The sequence below is a fragment of the Chelon labrosus genome, assembly GCF_963514085.1.
Source record: "Chelon labrosus genome assembly, chromosome: 9".
NCBI classification, from domain to species: Eukaryota; Metazoa; Chordata; class Actinopteri; order Mugiliformes; family Mugilidae; genus Chelon; species Chelon labrosus.
The window spans coordinates 24,481,749-24,498,039 of record NC_140359.1 but is presented as its reverse complement, the minus strand read 5'-3'; the positions used below and the strand labels follow the sequence as shown (position 1 = coordinate 24,498,039).

General features: G+C 40.6%; 1 protein-coding gene across 1 annotated transcript in view; it reads right to left on the bottom strand.

The window, feature by feature from the left end:
• Positions 1 to 1,248: 1,248 nt before the first annotated feature.
• Positions 1,249 to 16,291, bottom strand: part of LOC311493311 (protein unc-13 homolog B-like) — a gene marked incomplete at its 5' end in the record, with an annotated part of 60,502 nt that continues 45,459 nt past the window's right edge. Inside the window, 11 exons of the mRNA XM_084551902.1 lie at positions 1,249 to 2,182; positions 2,278 to 2,437; positions 2,711 to 2,794; positions 3,260 to 3,316; positions 3,417 to 3,564; positions 3,739 to 3,810; positions 4,038 to 4,082; positions 5,410 to 5,533; positions 5,749 to 5,886; positions 7,397 to 7,485; positions 12,715 to 12,741. Coding sequence (XP_084408028.1) covers positions 1,900 to 2,182; positions 2,278 to 2,437; positions 2,711 to 2,794; positions 3,260 to 3,316; positions 3,417 to 3,564; positions 3,739 to 3,810; positions 4,038 to 4,082; positions 5,410 to 5,533; positions 5,749 to 5,886; positions 7,397 to 7,485; positions 12,715 to 12,741 — 1,227 coding nt within the window. The 3' untranslated portion in view covers positions 1,249 to 1,899. The remainder of the gene's footprint in view (positions 2,183 to 2,277; positions 2,438 to 2,710; positions 2,795 to 3,259; positions 3,317 to 3,416; positions 3,565 to 3,738; positions 3,811 to 4,037; positions 4,083 to 5,409; positions 5,534 to 5,748; positions 5,887 to 7,396; positions 7,486 to 12,714; positions 12,742 to 16,291) is intronic.

Sequence of the window (16,291 nt, the reverse complement as noted above, 5' to 3'; positions counted from 1 at the left end):
ATTGGAATAATGATAAGTAATTTACATACATTTGATCAATCTTCATATTTCACAGTACATACATGGGAGGGAAGAAAAAATCACCATTCTAGTTGACTTTGTGTACAATAAATACATGCTCTGGTCATTACTATTATTATTATTACTATTATTTTTTACAAACTTACAGTTAGTTTTGAACAGAGTGCAAGAGTTCAGTTGTCACTACAGCACAGATGAAGCCGCTGTAGAAGCTCCCACTTCATGCATTCATCGCGCCCATTTGTTCGGTCTTTTCGGAGCAGAACCAAAGACTGCAGCGCGGCTAGCTATGCAGCGGAAAGTGGGGCGTCTCACCGAGGTGACATCTGTCTGCGAACAAATCAAAATGCTGTACGTAGAGAGATCGAGCTGAACGCGGCTCGCTGAACGCTTGCGTTCCTTGGCACATGGTAAACAGACAGGAGTGTGGAGCAAATCCATTTTAGACTTAAGTCAAACCTGCACATCTGTATTATTTTCCATCAAAGTTTTTAACTAATGCAAAACCCCAGCTGAGATATAAGATTCAGGTTCAGAGTGTGGCTATGCATGCATGGCAAGGCATCTGATTTGTTCTCAGTCGCAATCCGATCTGTAAAAACTAGAAGGTTTCTTTCGGCTCTTCACCATTAAACCCTAAAAAGCTGGTTGCCAGCTGTTGGCAGGTCGACAGTTCTTCGTAGTTTAACACAAAAATTAAATCCTAAATTCAAAAACTCAGACAGACAGGCCACAATCCAGTGGTCTGACAATAAACCAATCAATCTTTGCTTCAGTGTACTCCACAAATCAGCTCTCACATCTCTTTGAATCCCACAAAGCTAGCTTTGTTATAGCCGGCTTATTTTAAGGCTACGTATATTTATAAGAGCTTGCTACAAAATACTATCCCAACATCTATTCTTTTCTTTTTAAGGATATATTTATTGTGGGGAAAAATATCACCGGGTATTTAAGATTAATACGCGCACACACACACACAACACTTGGTTCACAGCGTCAGAATTTGCTGCCGTCTCACAGTATTTTATTCTTATTTTCATGACACTCACTCTCCGGATGTTCTAGCTACTGCGTCGTGACCACCTCTTTCTGCAAGATGCAACCGTCATCATGCTGAATGAAAAATGAGCAGCCCGTGAAAAAGACAAGCAGGGGAATCGTCGTTTGGCGGCGGCGCTAAATTCCCAGACTGTGGTTTTTGGGTCAGTCTTCTTTGGTCTTGAATCGAGCTTTCTGCGACAACTCATGCTAAATACGACATTAGTTCCTTTTTTAATGACGATGAATCGTGAAGTTTAAAGGCCTCAGATGATCAAACAGTGCAGGAAAACTGGATTACTGCCTCGTGGAGTCTCACAGTTACGCACGAACAGTCACTTATCAGCTGTCAGGGTTTACACTTTGGGTCTGTTCAGCTTTAAAACTGATGTCATGCCAAATCTTTTTCAGACTGCGGTGTAGCGAGAAAAATCCACTCCTCTCTGGGGGCACTTTGAGGTCAGATCTGTCGGATTCTATCCAGATTTCATCAACTGCGGATAATAAAATATTATAATTTAGATTTCAGACCAAGAAGAGTTTCTGTAAGACTATCGTGACCTCTGAGTTTGAGATTTAACCCCGTACGCTGCTTGATTTTCTGTCTCCATATTTTTAGAAAGCAGCTTCTTTCTCAGTTTATTCCTTTAATTATCATATCTATTGTTTCTTCTGTTCATTATGTACTTCTCTTTCGTACTGGATACCATCCAAAGACGTTTTTAAGGGTCTGTGTTCACTGAGGAGGGCAGAGCTCTTAACAACCCGCAGCCCTGCCTCTGACGGTGACCTTGACCCTTACACCAATATCTGATCCTGAGTTAGAGCTCCGTCTCTTCATCTTCCCTCCTCCACAGGACGAATTTCAGATTTCAGCTTGACGAACTCTTTGGCCACCTCGTCGGCCGGCCGCTGGGACAGAATACGCATCACGGTCATGCCCGTCTCGTCGGTTTGGATGCGCGGCCCGATCGGACACCAGCACACGCAGCTCTTGCGGTCGGCCACGTCGCGCAGCTGAACCACGGCCATGCCGACCACCCGGTCCGCCCGGCCGAAGCAGTAATCCTTCACCGTCACCTGGAGCTCGTAGCAGTCGGGGGACTCCTTACCCAGGACGCTATAGAGAGAGCAGAGGAGGAAATGAATCATCAGTAATTAATTTACATCTCGACACGCTAAAGCCAGCTTGTGATTTTCAGATTTCAAACGTACAACTGGAAAGCCTCGTTGAACTTCGCCGTCCAGCTGTTGTTCTTGGATTTAGTGGTGAACTTGCGCTTCTTGTCGGCCATGAAGGGGCCGACCATGCAGACATCAACGAAAGGCCGGAACATCCCCGACGTCTGCCACTTCATGTCGTTCACTGCGATCACTGGATGGAGGAATGTGAGAGAGTTAGTTGTTAGTGTGGTCTAAATCTCAATATTCAGACTGTAGTTACTGCCAAATAAAGATAATTTAAGGAAGCAGTTCACAATGTCCTTCCCATTTGATGACGGGGAAAGGTTGTGGTGGACGATCTGTGCTTGGTTAAGGGTTGGCAGTAATAAAAGGTATAAACAGCTACGGTTAAGGGTCTAAAACATCACCCTTTCATGACTTATGGTCTGGTAAATACAGTATGCAGCATGTTTTCTAAACCCACCTCTGATGTTGACCTTGCGTTCTTTCCCAAGCACCATGTCAATCTGCAGCACGGCCTCTCCGATTGGCTTCACTATCCCCGAACCTGTGTCACACATTACTGCACATTAACCACATCTTTAAACTCAACTTGATTTCTTATCTCTGCGCCGCTGCTGCCTGGGGGACCCATTTTCCCGGCTTCCATTTCCGCTTCGGGCAAGTTTATTAAAAAAAATCCATTTTATTTCTTTAGTAGCTGGAGATGATAATTTAAATAACGGTGAAACCGCACCAGCATATTTCATGCTTTCACGGTAAGGATGCGATAAAGTGATAATTTTCTAATTTACAGCACAACCCAGAAAAGAGACATTACCATTGAAAACTAAGAAAATATGCAACACTAAGGCATGACAGTTAGTGGAGGTGAGAATGATTTAGTGACAGATAAAACACATTTGTCTGATTTCAGTGAGGCATATTCTTCTACAAGGATCCCCCCAATGAATCTCAGTGGTTTCCCCGTGGACCCAAACCACCCCCTTATTTCAGAGTGTAGTGGACTTACCCCTATCAGGTCTTATCTTCTCATTACCAGTGATTCTGATACCCATGCCGTCGTGCACTGAGAAGACAGGAAAGATTTTTACTTTAATTTGAACCACACCAGCAAATCAAACCGTGAAAAGCCTGCAGTGTGTGTGTGTGTGTGATTGTGTGTGCACCTTGGGAGTGTTGTGTGGTGACGAAGGTCTTGATGAGAGCGTCTGTGCTCTGGGAGTAGAGGGAGAGGGCGTAACGCAGTGAAGCCAGCTCAGGGCTTTTCTCCACAAACGCCTTCTTCAGCCCGTTTCCTCCGGCGTGGAAGTATTGCTGAAAAAAAAGAAAGAGTAGAACGGTGATTTGGTCCTATCAAGTCTCAGTTTAAATCTGATGCCAACGTGCAAAAGCTACGTTTAGCATGTGGGTCGCAGTTTATAGTGTAAAGGTCTCAGTCTTTTCCAGTACTTTGCCTTCAGACATGAAAGCATAAAGGTGTCCTCCTACCTTGATCGTCTCCAGACTGGAGTCGATTATTATACACTGTTTGGGTGTCAGGGTTTTAGCCTCTCCTCCTCCTCCTCCCTATAACATAACACATTACAAACTTTTTAAGAATAGAAAATACAAAAATCACAAAATCCACATGTTGGTTAATAACTGCGGCGATTGAACTATTTCACGGCAGTATCACAAACCGACGAAAAAATAACTTCTTCGTCTCTAATTTCACAGCCTCTTATGTTTGTCCGCTTTAAAAACATGGTTATGGATGTTAATGTAGAATCTGTGTGTGTGTGTGCTACCTTGAGATTAGAGAGTCCCTTCGCTGCTGTGAGGAGTTGCGCTCCCTGCAGAGAGAGAAAGAGTTTAAGAATAATTCAACATGACCACACACTAAGAAATCAAACTACAACAAACTTTATTTAAAATCATTCCAACATTTTGCAAAAGAAGAACAGATTTCTGGTCTCTGCCTCTTGGATGCTGCTGTACCACAATCCCTCACTACATCAGCTATACGGCGATCAGGCATAACATTATGACCACCTTCCTAATATTGTGTAGGTCTCCCTTGTGTCTCCAAAACAGTTGTGACTCATCAGAGAATGAACATGGGCCTTCTGAGGGTGTCCTGTGGTGTCTGGCAACAGAATATTGTTAGTGGGTGCCTTTGAGGGGAGGGGCCTCTGTGGATTATCCCACAGATACTTGATCAGTTTGGGATCTAGTGAATTTGGAGGCCAGGTCAACACCTTGTGCTGTTCTTCATGTTTTTTTTTTTAGTTATTCCTAAAGCGTTTTTGTGTCTGTATCAGGCTGCATCCTGCTGGGGATGGCTGCTGGCATCAAGGAGTGTCATTGCTATGGGGTGGGGGTGCCTGGTCTGGTCTAGGTGGGTGCTACATGTCTGAGTAACATCCACACCAATGAATGCCAGGTGCAAAAGTTTCCCAGCAGAACAGTAAATCATCATAAGACAGTCAATGTTATTCACTTCACCTGTCAGTGGTCATAATGTTGTGGCTGATCGGTGTACACTGCATGTACTGAATGTATTTAAAGATTTACTGTTCCCTTCTGCTATATTAACCTGCAGAGACTTCACCGAGATGCACCATCTGCGTAAACATTTCATTCCGTTTTTAGTCTGTGTTATATATTTCTAAGGTGTAGATGCAGTTAGAAGATGTTTTGGAAGAGACACAACATAGATGAATATAAATGTATGTAAATTCAGTTGAATTTGTCTCCTGGGTTAGGGTTAGAATTTCAAAGCCTAACCCTCAGCTACATTAAAAAAAGAAATCAATACAATACAAAAAGAAATCAATACAAAAAAGGAAAGATTGAATAAAATGTCATTTAATAACTGTCTATCTCCTTCTCTGTCCTCTCATTACTCTCATCAGTATGTAAAGCCGGACTCATGACGACCACTGAGACATTTGTCGGAAGAAAAGAAATAAGGAGAATTACTCATCACGCTGTTGTTCTTCAATGTCATGACTGCGCTCTCAATCTTCTATGTTCTGGGGGCCGGTTTAAGACCTTGTGTTTGACATTTTTGCAATAAGCTACGGGGCATTTTGTAAAGCCTTCTTTTTATTTGACAGGGAAGACGCCTGAGTAAATCAGCGGAGCGCACTTCTGCTCTTAGCTTAAGGTAGCGCTCACCAGGCTGTCGTTGCTCTGAGGCAGGACGATGGTCTTCTCCAGGCTGCTCAGGACGATCTTCCACAAGTCCTTCAAGATCCTCTTCAGCACCGTCTTCTCGCAGACGTCAGCAAAGATACTGAGACTGGATCGCAAACACACACAGGAAGTAGATTGAATGCTTTTGATCCAAAGATCCCTAACATACTGTATCTTCAGCAACACAAAAGAAAACTGACGATCATTTCATCCATGACATCAGTGGTGTAATTTACGATCAACCTTGGAGAGCCACTCTTCCGTTGTAATCTACCTCACGTCACTAGCCACTAACTGTGCGGGTGTCATGCCTCAACCTACTTCCCATCCAGGAACTCCATGAGGGGCCTCAGCATGGCGTCAGCGTCTGCCTCAGCGGTGTTGCGGTTGGGGGGGCCTTTCATCTGGTAGAGGATCTCCGCCATCTGACGCATGCACCCGTTGATACGAGCCTGGAAGCTGGAGGGAGCGAAGGCAAGAGAACGTGAGCGTAAAATAACTTCTGCAGGGCTTGTTTTCCAGTTTATACTGCGAGTGTATGTGTGTGTGCGTACAGTAGGCTATTTTTATAAGGATTGATTTCAGTTTTAGACTTTAGAAAGTGAGGATATTATGGTAAAGGCTCTTATGTTGCATGCTTCCTTACTTTTGCGTTACAGTCAAAATGATCTTCCCACTTGCTCACACAAGCACAGACATTGGTGTGGTTCGTGGACAAACCGTTCTACCTATATGGTCATAGCGTCCCCCATTATGGCCGGGCTTTTTCAGGTTAGGTTTAGGGGTAAAGTTTAGGGGTATTTAGTTATAAAGGTTAAACATAAGAGTTAGGGACAGCCCCGTTAAGTTACGTGAACGTTTTTCTCCTCTTTAACTCCAACAGTCATGACAGGTTTTTGATATTGGACTCAATTTAATAAGTTTTTTTAAACTTAAAGTAATCCATTGTCTTGACTTCTTGTGAGTTTCGTCTGTGCGGTCAATGTTCAATTAACTCACGTCTTTAAGTTTTAAGGTGGAAAAAGTGGTGAAGGAGGAGGAGGAAGGGTGATATAATCTGAGTACTGGGAAATATAAAGGCTGCCGCCAATTTCATTCATCTAATTTTTTAATTAGACAGAACTGGCCTTAATTAGAAGATACCTTTTTGAATCAATCAAGCACAGCTGGCCAAAGCGCTGTACACAGATATGAGAATATACAAAAACACATAGAAGAATTAGAAACGAAATTAAAATCCTAAAATCAATCAAACAATACAAACCATAAGAACCAACATCTCAGACTGAGTTAAAAGCCAAAGGGAAAAAAAAAAACGTGTTTTAAGAGAGGATTTAAAAAGAAGAAGTGGTTTGGCTCTACAAAAGAGGATTAAACCTTGGTATTACAACGTCTACAAAAATATTGGCACCATAATCGTAGTGGAAGGGTGGATTTTAGAAGCTGTTTCCCTTCCAGGAATGAAAGTCTCAAAGTGGCTGTTTTTGGTGGATCAGATTTTAATGTCCTCCTCTCTAAATGGCCTAAATAAAATAAATTATTATAAATTTCTGGCAAGATGTGAGTTGAACCTGTCTGAAGTTTGCATAAACTTTAAAACTTGCCATTAGTCGTCAAGATGAGAAATCGAAGTAGAAACTAAAACATCAGTGCTCTCAACTTAAAATGGCAGCTGATATGAATTTAGTTAAATTGATCTTAACTTGGAAATGTGAGTTCATTTGACAAGATAAAATCAGTTTTCTTCAATGGTTAATATAACCTAGTGAGTGGTTTTAACTATCAAGTATCAAGCTCAAACACTAAATGATCATTAGTTCTAACTTTTAGCTTTTAGAGTCGAAGCAGAGGTTGAGTTTACTCACATTTTTAAGGCAGCAGGTGAACTTTCGTTTCTAAGTTTTACAGTATCCCGACAAAGACAGTGTCCCGACAAAGACAGAAGTACAGTAGTGTGTGAGTGTGTTACCTCTTGGCAAACATGGTGCTGAAGTTGTCCAGGACGGTGCTCAGCTTCACCTGCAGCTCATTGAGGATGTCCGCCGCCTCTGTATCCAGCTACATTGCACACAGGAAATGAAAAGGAGGGAGAACAGGTGAGAACAGCAATCGAATTATAGCTTTTAGATATAAGTTACAGCCTGCAATAAAATAAAATAAAAACACCCACAAAAAAAAAAAAAAATAGCTGCAAAATCAGCTGCAGTGCATCCTGTTCTACTAAAGCCAGACTTAATATAATTTTCCTTGTTTTTAGGTGTTGATTCCTCGTTTTCAAAGAAAATTACCGATTTTCAGACCGCAAATTAGAAACAAATATTTACTAAAGTCTACCACAAAATACCTCAGTTAACACAAGTTAATTTAACTTTTAAATAGGAACTGAAATAGAGAACGATCGCCTATATTAAGTAATATTTGATGGTGTGGTTACAAAACAAAATTATATGTTCGACAAATTGTGGGTACACTGTCCAGGGTGTACCCCGCCTCTCACCAGATGACAGCTGGGGTAGGCTTCAGCTGCCCCCGCGACCCTTCACAGGACAAGCGGTTACAGATGAATGAATAAATGAATGAATGAATCAATGTGAATAAAAGTGTAATTTTGTATTACTGCCTTATCATTTTTTAATTTAACTTTCTGAGTTGGGGCATCTATGCCTTTGAAAGGGACACTGAGGTTTATATACAGTGTTTACTCTACGTAAATGTGCAGCTACTGCACATGTATTTGAAAGAGGCCACTTTTCATGTGCACAGCTGACGACGTCACGCTTGACAGAAAAGCTCTGATTCACTCTGCAGAACTACGGCTGAAATATGGCACAGCTGCATGAATGCACTGAATTTTTGGGAGGTTGCACTAAATGTAATGAGTTGTCAGTATTTACGGTCCTGTGTCAGGGGATGCAAGCACCACACACTTGGCAAAGTTGTATTTACAGTGAGGATAAATAACCACAACCAAAGGTGGGCGTCTTTTTTTGGTGTGGGGGGGGGGGGATGTATTTTCTGTGCTGTAGATCTAAATATTTCCAGCAAACTTTAAGCTCCACAGTCAATATAAACATCTCCTCAGTTTCCCCTGAATGCATTTTCTGATGTTTTAGCAGATCCGTGCCGACGGTTGGCAGCAGAATAACTGTGAATGAGGCAGACTGTGGTTGTGCCTGACAAACAAACGTTGTACAGAACACGTACATTAAATCTATTGCAGGAAATGTGTCGAGGAGATGATGAGCGGTGTTCAACACCACATTTACTTCTCAGATTATGACTCAGTGATACACACACACGGTGTGTGATGACACTGCTGGATGATGAAAGGTAAACAGGAAATAAATGGTGACTGAAATGCAAATTGCAAGGATGGCGACTGAACACGGTTTTGGCTGAGAATTAAAAGGCCGACTCGTTTGTGCCTCTTCAGACTCGTTCAATAGCATCTGAAAAGAGCACTTCAGGCTAAAGAGAGCGTGACATTTCCTGGAGGACAGGCAGAAAATATATGAATGCGCTACGAGAGGCTGCAGTGAGAGTCTGTCGCTCATCTCCGTTAACAGTTCCCTTGAGCAAACTTGACTACTTCTGAATGCGGTGAACATAATATGATGATCAAAGCAGGAGGAAGGTGCTAAAGATGTTCTCTGAAATTAGCTGCTCTTATATACTTCAGGATATTAAAGGATATTAGATTTCTAGTACTGAAGAAACTCTCCAGATTTAAGGGAGGTCTGCATGTGGATGAGCAACGAGGATGCTCCTGTGGTGAAAATACACTGTAGCAGCTCAGTCTTGTTGTACCTGTAGTTTAAAGTTTAACAGAGCAGACAAATATCAATGAAAGCAATCGAGATTTCTCTGGAAAGGTCCAGTGGTCGGTCTGCACTGACTTCCCTAGATCTCACATGCGTTCAGAATTCAGACTGCAACAGGTGTCACCTTGAGAAATAACCCTTACAGGGCGAGGAACCATATTTGGTAACTCCTGCACACATTTTAAATTGCATCCAGGTGCCTCTCAATGAGGTTTAGAAGCATGTGGTTTTCATCCAGCCAATCAGAGAAGATCAAGGCAACATCCTCAGGTCAAATATGGTCTGCAAGGTCCACCTCTGTATGAACGCTAACTATTTTATTAAGTACCAAGTAGAAGAAGTGGCCTAATGTTGTCTAATGTGATATGTGCATGTTGACAAGTGTCTGAATCAGCACTTGTCTTCTAAAGATCTCAAGGACAAGGAGCCGTATATGGTAAATTCACTGATCTTGATTTTCTTCATGAAGGTTCACAAAAGTAAAAAAGTCTTCCTGACCTACATGCCCCACAATAACACTCAGGGTCTGAATGTCCAAGTATTTCAATGACTGCCCTATGAAGGGTTAATATTCCCTGTCATTTATGTCATTTGTTCAACGCCCACAAGTAATCGACTAACATGTTTTTTAAAGGCCTGGCATGATTTGTATTTGGACACGATTAAATAGCAAATGAGAGGCCGACTGGGGCTTTTATGTCTGCGTGGGTTCTCTCCGGGTTCTCCGGCTTCCTCCCACTGTCCAAAGATTCATTGGCGATTCTAAACTGGCCGTAGGTCTGGGTGTGAATGGTTGTCTGTCTCTCTGTCTGTTAGCCCCGTGATAGACTGGAGACCTGTCCAGGGTGTACCCCGCCTCTCGCCCTGTCATGTTTTCTGTCATGGTTTGACTAGTTTCTTGGGTTTCTGTTTATTGTATTTTGTTAAGTTCTCATTGTTTTTTACAGTCATGGTTTAGTGTTTAGTTTTTCTGTTGTTTCCTGTTTTATTTTGTTAAGTTCTTGATTTCCTATTATGTGTTACTCCATGTGTTTTTCCCTTTTGATTAGGTCATTGGTTTCTCCTTGTGTTGTCTTGATTTGTGTCACCTGTGTCTCGTCACCCCTCTGTTCCTCGTGTGTGTATATATGTCATTGCCTTCTGCTTTGTTCCTTGTCGTGTCATACTGTTTGTTTGCCATGTTTGTGTGTTTTATGCCATAGTTTTTTTCATGTCTTGTCCACATTTTCATAGTGTTTTGTTTTTTGTTTTTTATGGCTAACCTGCCATGTCAGCAGTGCTCTTGGTTTTTGTCAGCTTTGTCTTTTTTTTGTTTATTAAAAACCTTTTTCGCCTACTCCTGCCTCAGCCTCCTCAGTCCTGCATTTTGGTCCTAACCTCTAACCGCCGCTACCCCTAACTTGACACGCCCGATGACAGCCGGGATAGGCTCCAGCCCCCCTCCCGCAACCCTTCACAGGACAAGCGGTTACAGAAAATGAATGAATGATTAAATGGCAGATGAAAGTAAAGCAACTCTGAAAGTAAGATAAACTTAAAAATAAACCGTGAACACAGAAAATTGAAAAAAATAAATAAATAAATAAAACAAAATGCGTGTTTGCTCTTGGGAACGGTTTTAAATGAGAAAATCCAACTTTCAAGTGCATATCTGTCAACATTCCCCATCTGTCGACAAGTTTCTTCAAAGTTTGCCATAAGTCTTTTATTTATTTATCTAAGTCTTTACTTATTAACCTGCGTCTGCACAGAGCCCAGAGAGAAACACAGACTGCATTACGTCTGTATGTATGTCAAAATGAAACTAAATATTTGATTTGATGGTTTGGATTTGGACGCATAAACACACATAAAAATAAAATCCTGTGACCCGTTGAGCAAAATGAAATATTTGGTTTTGAAAAAAGAAAAAGCACAGCGTATACTCTATACAACACATCTAGGTGTCTGACAGGTAAAGGTATAAAGGCTAGTATTGTATTGAAGATAGAAACATTCAATGACAATCTCGTGGGTGAACGTGCAGCTTTCCATTGTCCGTGCAGCCTGCAAGATAAACTGGCCTTGAGAAGTCTGCTAACGGGCCCCTCAATAAACCTTTACAATTTGAAGCTCATTAGTATTCCTGATCTCAAGTGTATACCACATGTTTCACCGGTTAAGTGGCTAGACGACTGCATGATAAGGAGCTCCAGAGAGCCTCTGTAGAAAGTGTGCCATCGATAACTGTGGGGCTGTGTCATTAGACTAGAAGACACTGGGCAAACTGCCATAACATATAATTGGACTGAAGGAGGACCATGACTTTCAAGCGACACCGCAAAAAGGTTCTTGCATTTTAATTGAGAAATGCTGCAAATGTGATCTTGGTCTGAATCCAAAAAAAAAAAAAAAAAAAAAATATGAAATGCACCGCCGTGTTTATGTGAACTTCAAGCGGCGATCACAGTAAAACATCTTTACAGGCATTTGAGGGTGATATTGAGGCGTCCTTGAGAGGGACAGGACTTTCCGACATTAGACAGGATCATGAATCAAGACATGTTGCCACGCCTAAGAGCTGGAATAGCAGTAATACACCCAATGTTTTATAATTTAATATTTGAGATTTAAACCGAATGTAATGAAGAATGAAAAATGTTCAGAAGATCACAAAAAAACATGGTTCTTACCCATTTTACAGCTACACCAATCAAGCATAACATTATGACCACCTTCCTAATATTGTGTAGATCTCCCTTGTGCCTCCAAAACAGTTGTGACTCATCAGAGAATGGACATGGGCCTTCTGAGGGTGTCCTGTGGTGTCTGGCAACAGGATGTTGTTAGTGGGGGGGACCTTTGAGGGGAGGGGCCTCTGTGGATCATCCCACAGATACGTGATCAGTTTGGGATCTAGTGAATTTGGAGGCCAGGTCAACACCTTGTGCTGTTCTTCATGTTTTTGTGTGTGTGTCTGTGTCAGGCTGCATCCTGCTGGGGATGGCTGCTGCCATCAAGGAGTGTCATTGCTATGGGGTGGGGGTGGTGCCTGGTCTGGTCCAGGTGGGTGCTACATGTCTAAGGTCCAAAAGTTTCCCAGCAGAACAGTGAATTGTCACAAGATGGTCAATGTTATGTACTTCTCCTGTCAGTGGTCATAATGTTATGCCTGATAGGTGTACATGTTACATTAGGAATGACACATTTCTAAAAACATGTGATTCAGATTCTATCGAAGCATGAATGCAGTTTATCTTATGTTTGGATCTTGTATAAAACTTCAAAGTTACACCAAACACTCAGTTCACTTGGTGTAATTCCTCACGACTTTGCAAAGACAAAGACCAAAGAAGCAGAGCACCCACAAGCATGCACATACACACCGTCCTCACTCCAATCAAAGCCTTAAAATTAGGTGTCCTTTACACTTAATAAGCGTTTGTCCAGCTCTCTTATCTTTCTCTACCACCCCTGTAGACTGTACCTTCTTCGTGGCAGCAGTGGCTTCAGTCTTCCAGGAAAGACGGGAAGGAAAAACAAGAAAAGACACAAAAAGTAAAAAGAAAAATCACACAGCAACAACAACAACAACAAAAGTAAAAACCACACAGAGACCGGGTCCTGCGTTACATGGCGTACAGCGTGAGGGTTTTATTTTGGGTGGGCTTTCCTGATATTGTCTGGTGGATTGGGTCCAAGGTGAGTGGGTGATTTTAATAAAAGCTTTTTGGTTTATTGCCTCTGGATGCGCCGCAAGACTAAAAGTAAAAAGTCTAGTGTTTCAGTGCCTTGTTGTTTGCTTTTATATTCACTACACGACCCACTGCTTATTTATAGCCTTATGGATTGTGATATGGAACGAACACACGCACAAGAAGCTGCTACTGTGTGCACACGATTATTCTCATTTGAAACGGACGAGAGCAAGAGCAAAATCCCTTGTTGAATTCAAATGCACACAGCAGTCGAGTGTAGTTAACAAGTTTATCTATATGGTTAATGTACACATAAATACAAGACATAAATATAATAAATACAAATGTGTAGAGCCTTTTTTGTAAAGAATTTCTAATCTCATACCACAAATTTGGGTCTGATGGATATTTTTGATGTGGAAGTGGAGTTGGTCCGTGGATTTATTTTTGGTATTTTTCAAGTTTGTGTTTAAAACCAGAAACGAAAACTGGAAAAACAACTGTTTCTTTTTTTTTTTTATTCTATTTTTAAATTGAAAAAAAAAAAAATTAAGTTACAAACAGAAACCCTTTTTTTAAAATTCTGTAGTTTGAACTGAAAAAGGAAAAGTTAATATTAGACTTAATTTTCTTTCTACTAACATGACTTAAAAAAATAAAAGTGCAACAAGTAAATGTAAAAAACATTACGACAGCCCCGGGCACGTTAAGGGTTCAGCACGTGGAATAACCTGGTACAACTATAAGCAACTTATTTTTCTTCATCATCATCTTCTCCATCTACTAAAGCTTCCAGTTTTAAATGAACCAAATAACGGCTCATGTAGCTCTTTTTCCGTTTCATATATTAACAGACAAAAGGTAAATTTAATTGTTTGTTGTTTTTGAGTTGAAAGCCAAAATTGAAATACTGAAAAGTTCACGGGCCGTGCTCAAACACATAATGACATTCAACTACAAAAAAATAACAATAGAACCAAAGAGAGGCTTTGAAAACTTATTCTTCTTATTCACTGGGCCTGCTTTCTTTGAATTAGCACATGCAGAACTGGGATAAATGGAAAACAGGGATGTCTACTGTACGGCTAACGGTTTGAATTCAGGAAGAGGCGCAGCGGAGGAAAAGGGGGAGCTAGTTATCAGAGCAGACCAACCTTGTTCACTTCCTCCTTTGTCTGGTAAGAACAAAGCAAATAAAAACATCACACAGTTAAAGCTGCTTTTCTGTTTCGTATATTTCTTGCATGAACACATAACATCTGTATGCATACGGGAAACACTTAGCTGAGAAAGAGTCTAAATGATGTATAAACAACTACCTAAGGCTAAAAGACGATGCTTAAAGGGCCTTAGATTGACTTTAAATTGGATTCTGGGAAAGCTCTAAATTAATAGAGGGGTCAGACAAAGCTATCGGCAAAGTGTTTTATGCTGTATTATAACCCACTGATATTAGTTTTCACACAGCTTATAGGTGCACGTTTAAACATTTGTCTTTCAACTACTACTATAAACAAGTGTGTACCCACACATCTCAATGAGTAAAATGTAGTTTGTTAGGCTGACATATGACAGTTTCCAGCCATTATCTTTGCAGGAGCCTATCAAGAGGTGAGTTGTGGAGTACAAGTTGTCAGTCCATCACAGGGCTAACACTAAGAGACACTTGCGCGCACATGCCCACATGCATGTCTTTAGACTGTAGGAAGAACATGCAAACTCCAGAAAAGTCTTTGATTTTCTTAACGTCTCACATGGAGATGCAGCTGAATAGTCAGTATTTGTATTTAGTATTTTTTAAGTAGTATTTGAATTTGCCTGCCTCAGTGTCCGTGCTATTCTCCATGAGCAGTTTCATCCTTTTATCCCTTCACAATAATCTGGTGCATCCATTGGGCAAATACCCAGAACATGCCTAATGTGACTAAATATTTGCTTAGATTCTACAGCTTTAGAACCGTTTTGACTGCAGTCAAATTATAAAAAAAAAATCTATTTTTTCCCCCCGGCACTTTCTTTCACATCTAGTCTAAATTAAACTGTGCATTAATCAAAGTGGGAGGGACAGTAATTTATTATTATTATTATTATTTATTTATTTTTAATTCATATATATTATTTGATAATTCTTATTGTCCATTATTTTATTTGTAATTAAATTAAATTAAATCATTTTATTAAATATTACACCTATTTTTCTTTTGCAACTGAGCTAGTCTAAATCTAATCTAAGTCTCAGAATGCAGAATGCAAACTTTTATGAGGACTGACAGTAATTTATTCTTCTTCTTATTATTATTTATTTTTATATATTATTATATTTTTATATTTTATTTATATATATTATTAGATTTTTTTATTTTGTATTATATTATTTGTAATTATAAATAAATTAAATTAAATTAAATTTTACATCTTTGCATTTTTATTTTGTAGCTGAGCAAAAAGTCTAATCTAAGTCTAAGACTGGAGGACAAACTTTTATGAGGGTTGCCACTAAAAATCTAAAACTTTATAAATGTTGTACTCGTCTGCATGACATTTCCAAAGCGAGAGGATTATGTTTCAAACACCCACCTCTTTGCTCTTAGCATCCTCCTTTGGGCAAAGACAGGAAATATTTGTAAAAACAGATACAACACCATTAGTGTCTCTTTTTCTACCAACTAACTATTGAAAGAGCTAAAAACAGAGTTTACAATTAAATAGTGACTTTAATAAATAGAGATATAAAAGAGGTTGAAGGAATGTTACGGGAGAACGAGAGAAACTGAACAAATTCACGAAGCAGAGGGAGGATGTGAAGGGCAGAGTGACTACAAGCAAACCGACCTGCTTCTCTTTGTCTTTCTTTTCAGCCTGCAAGGACACACACATTTTTTTTAGTGAGCCAACATGGCAAACACGCTGGTGCACACACACACAACACAACACACACGTCAAGAGACATGCCTGTTGTAGCATTTTTATTAGGTTCATCTTCCCTGTTAGCCTCTAGCTCCCCCAGGCAATGACTCACACACTAATAAAGCTCACAGATGAAACCCTCACAGAGTTTTGCCGACTGTCGCTCACATCCTGCTCCGAGTTGCTAAAGAGTTCAGCGCAGGCCTTGACATTTTGAAGGTACAAGAGGTCTCAGACAGTATTATGCATGAGCACACGCAGGATTTAGACCTTAAGATACTGGCTGGATAAATATTATCATCATCGTGATTTTAGCCACTTTGATGGTGTCAGAACCATTAATACCAGACATGCAGAAAGCAGACCCCCCCCCCCCCCCCCCCCCCTCAGGTGGGTAGCACTCTTACATGTCTCCAGCTCTGAAGAGTCTGCAGCCTATCTTTCCAAACACCAGATCCT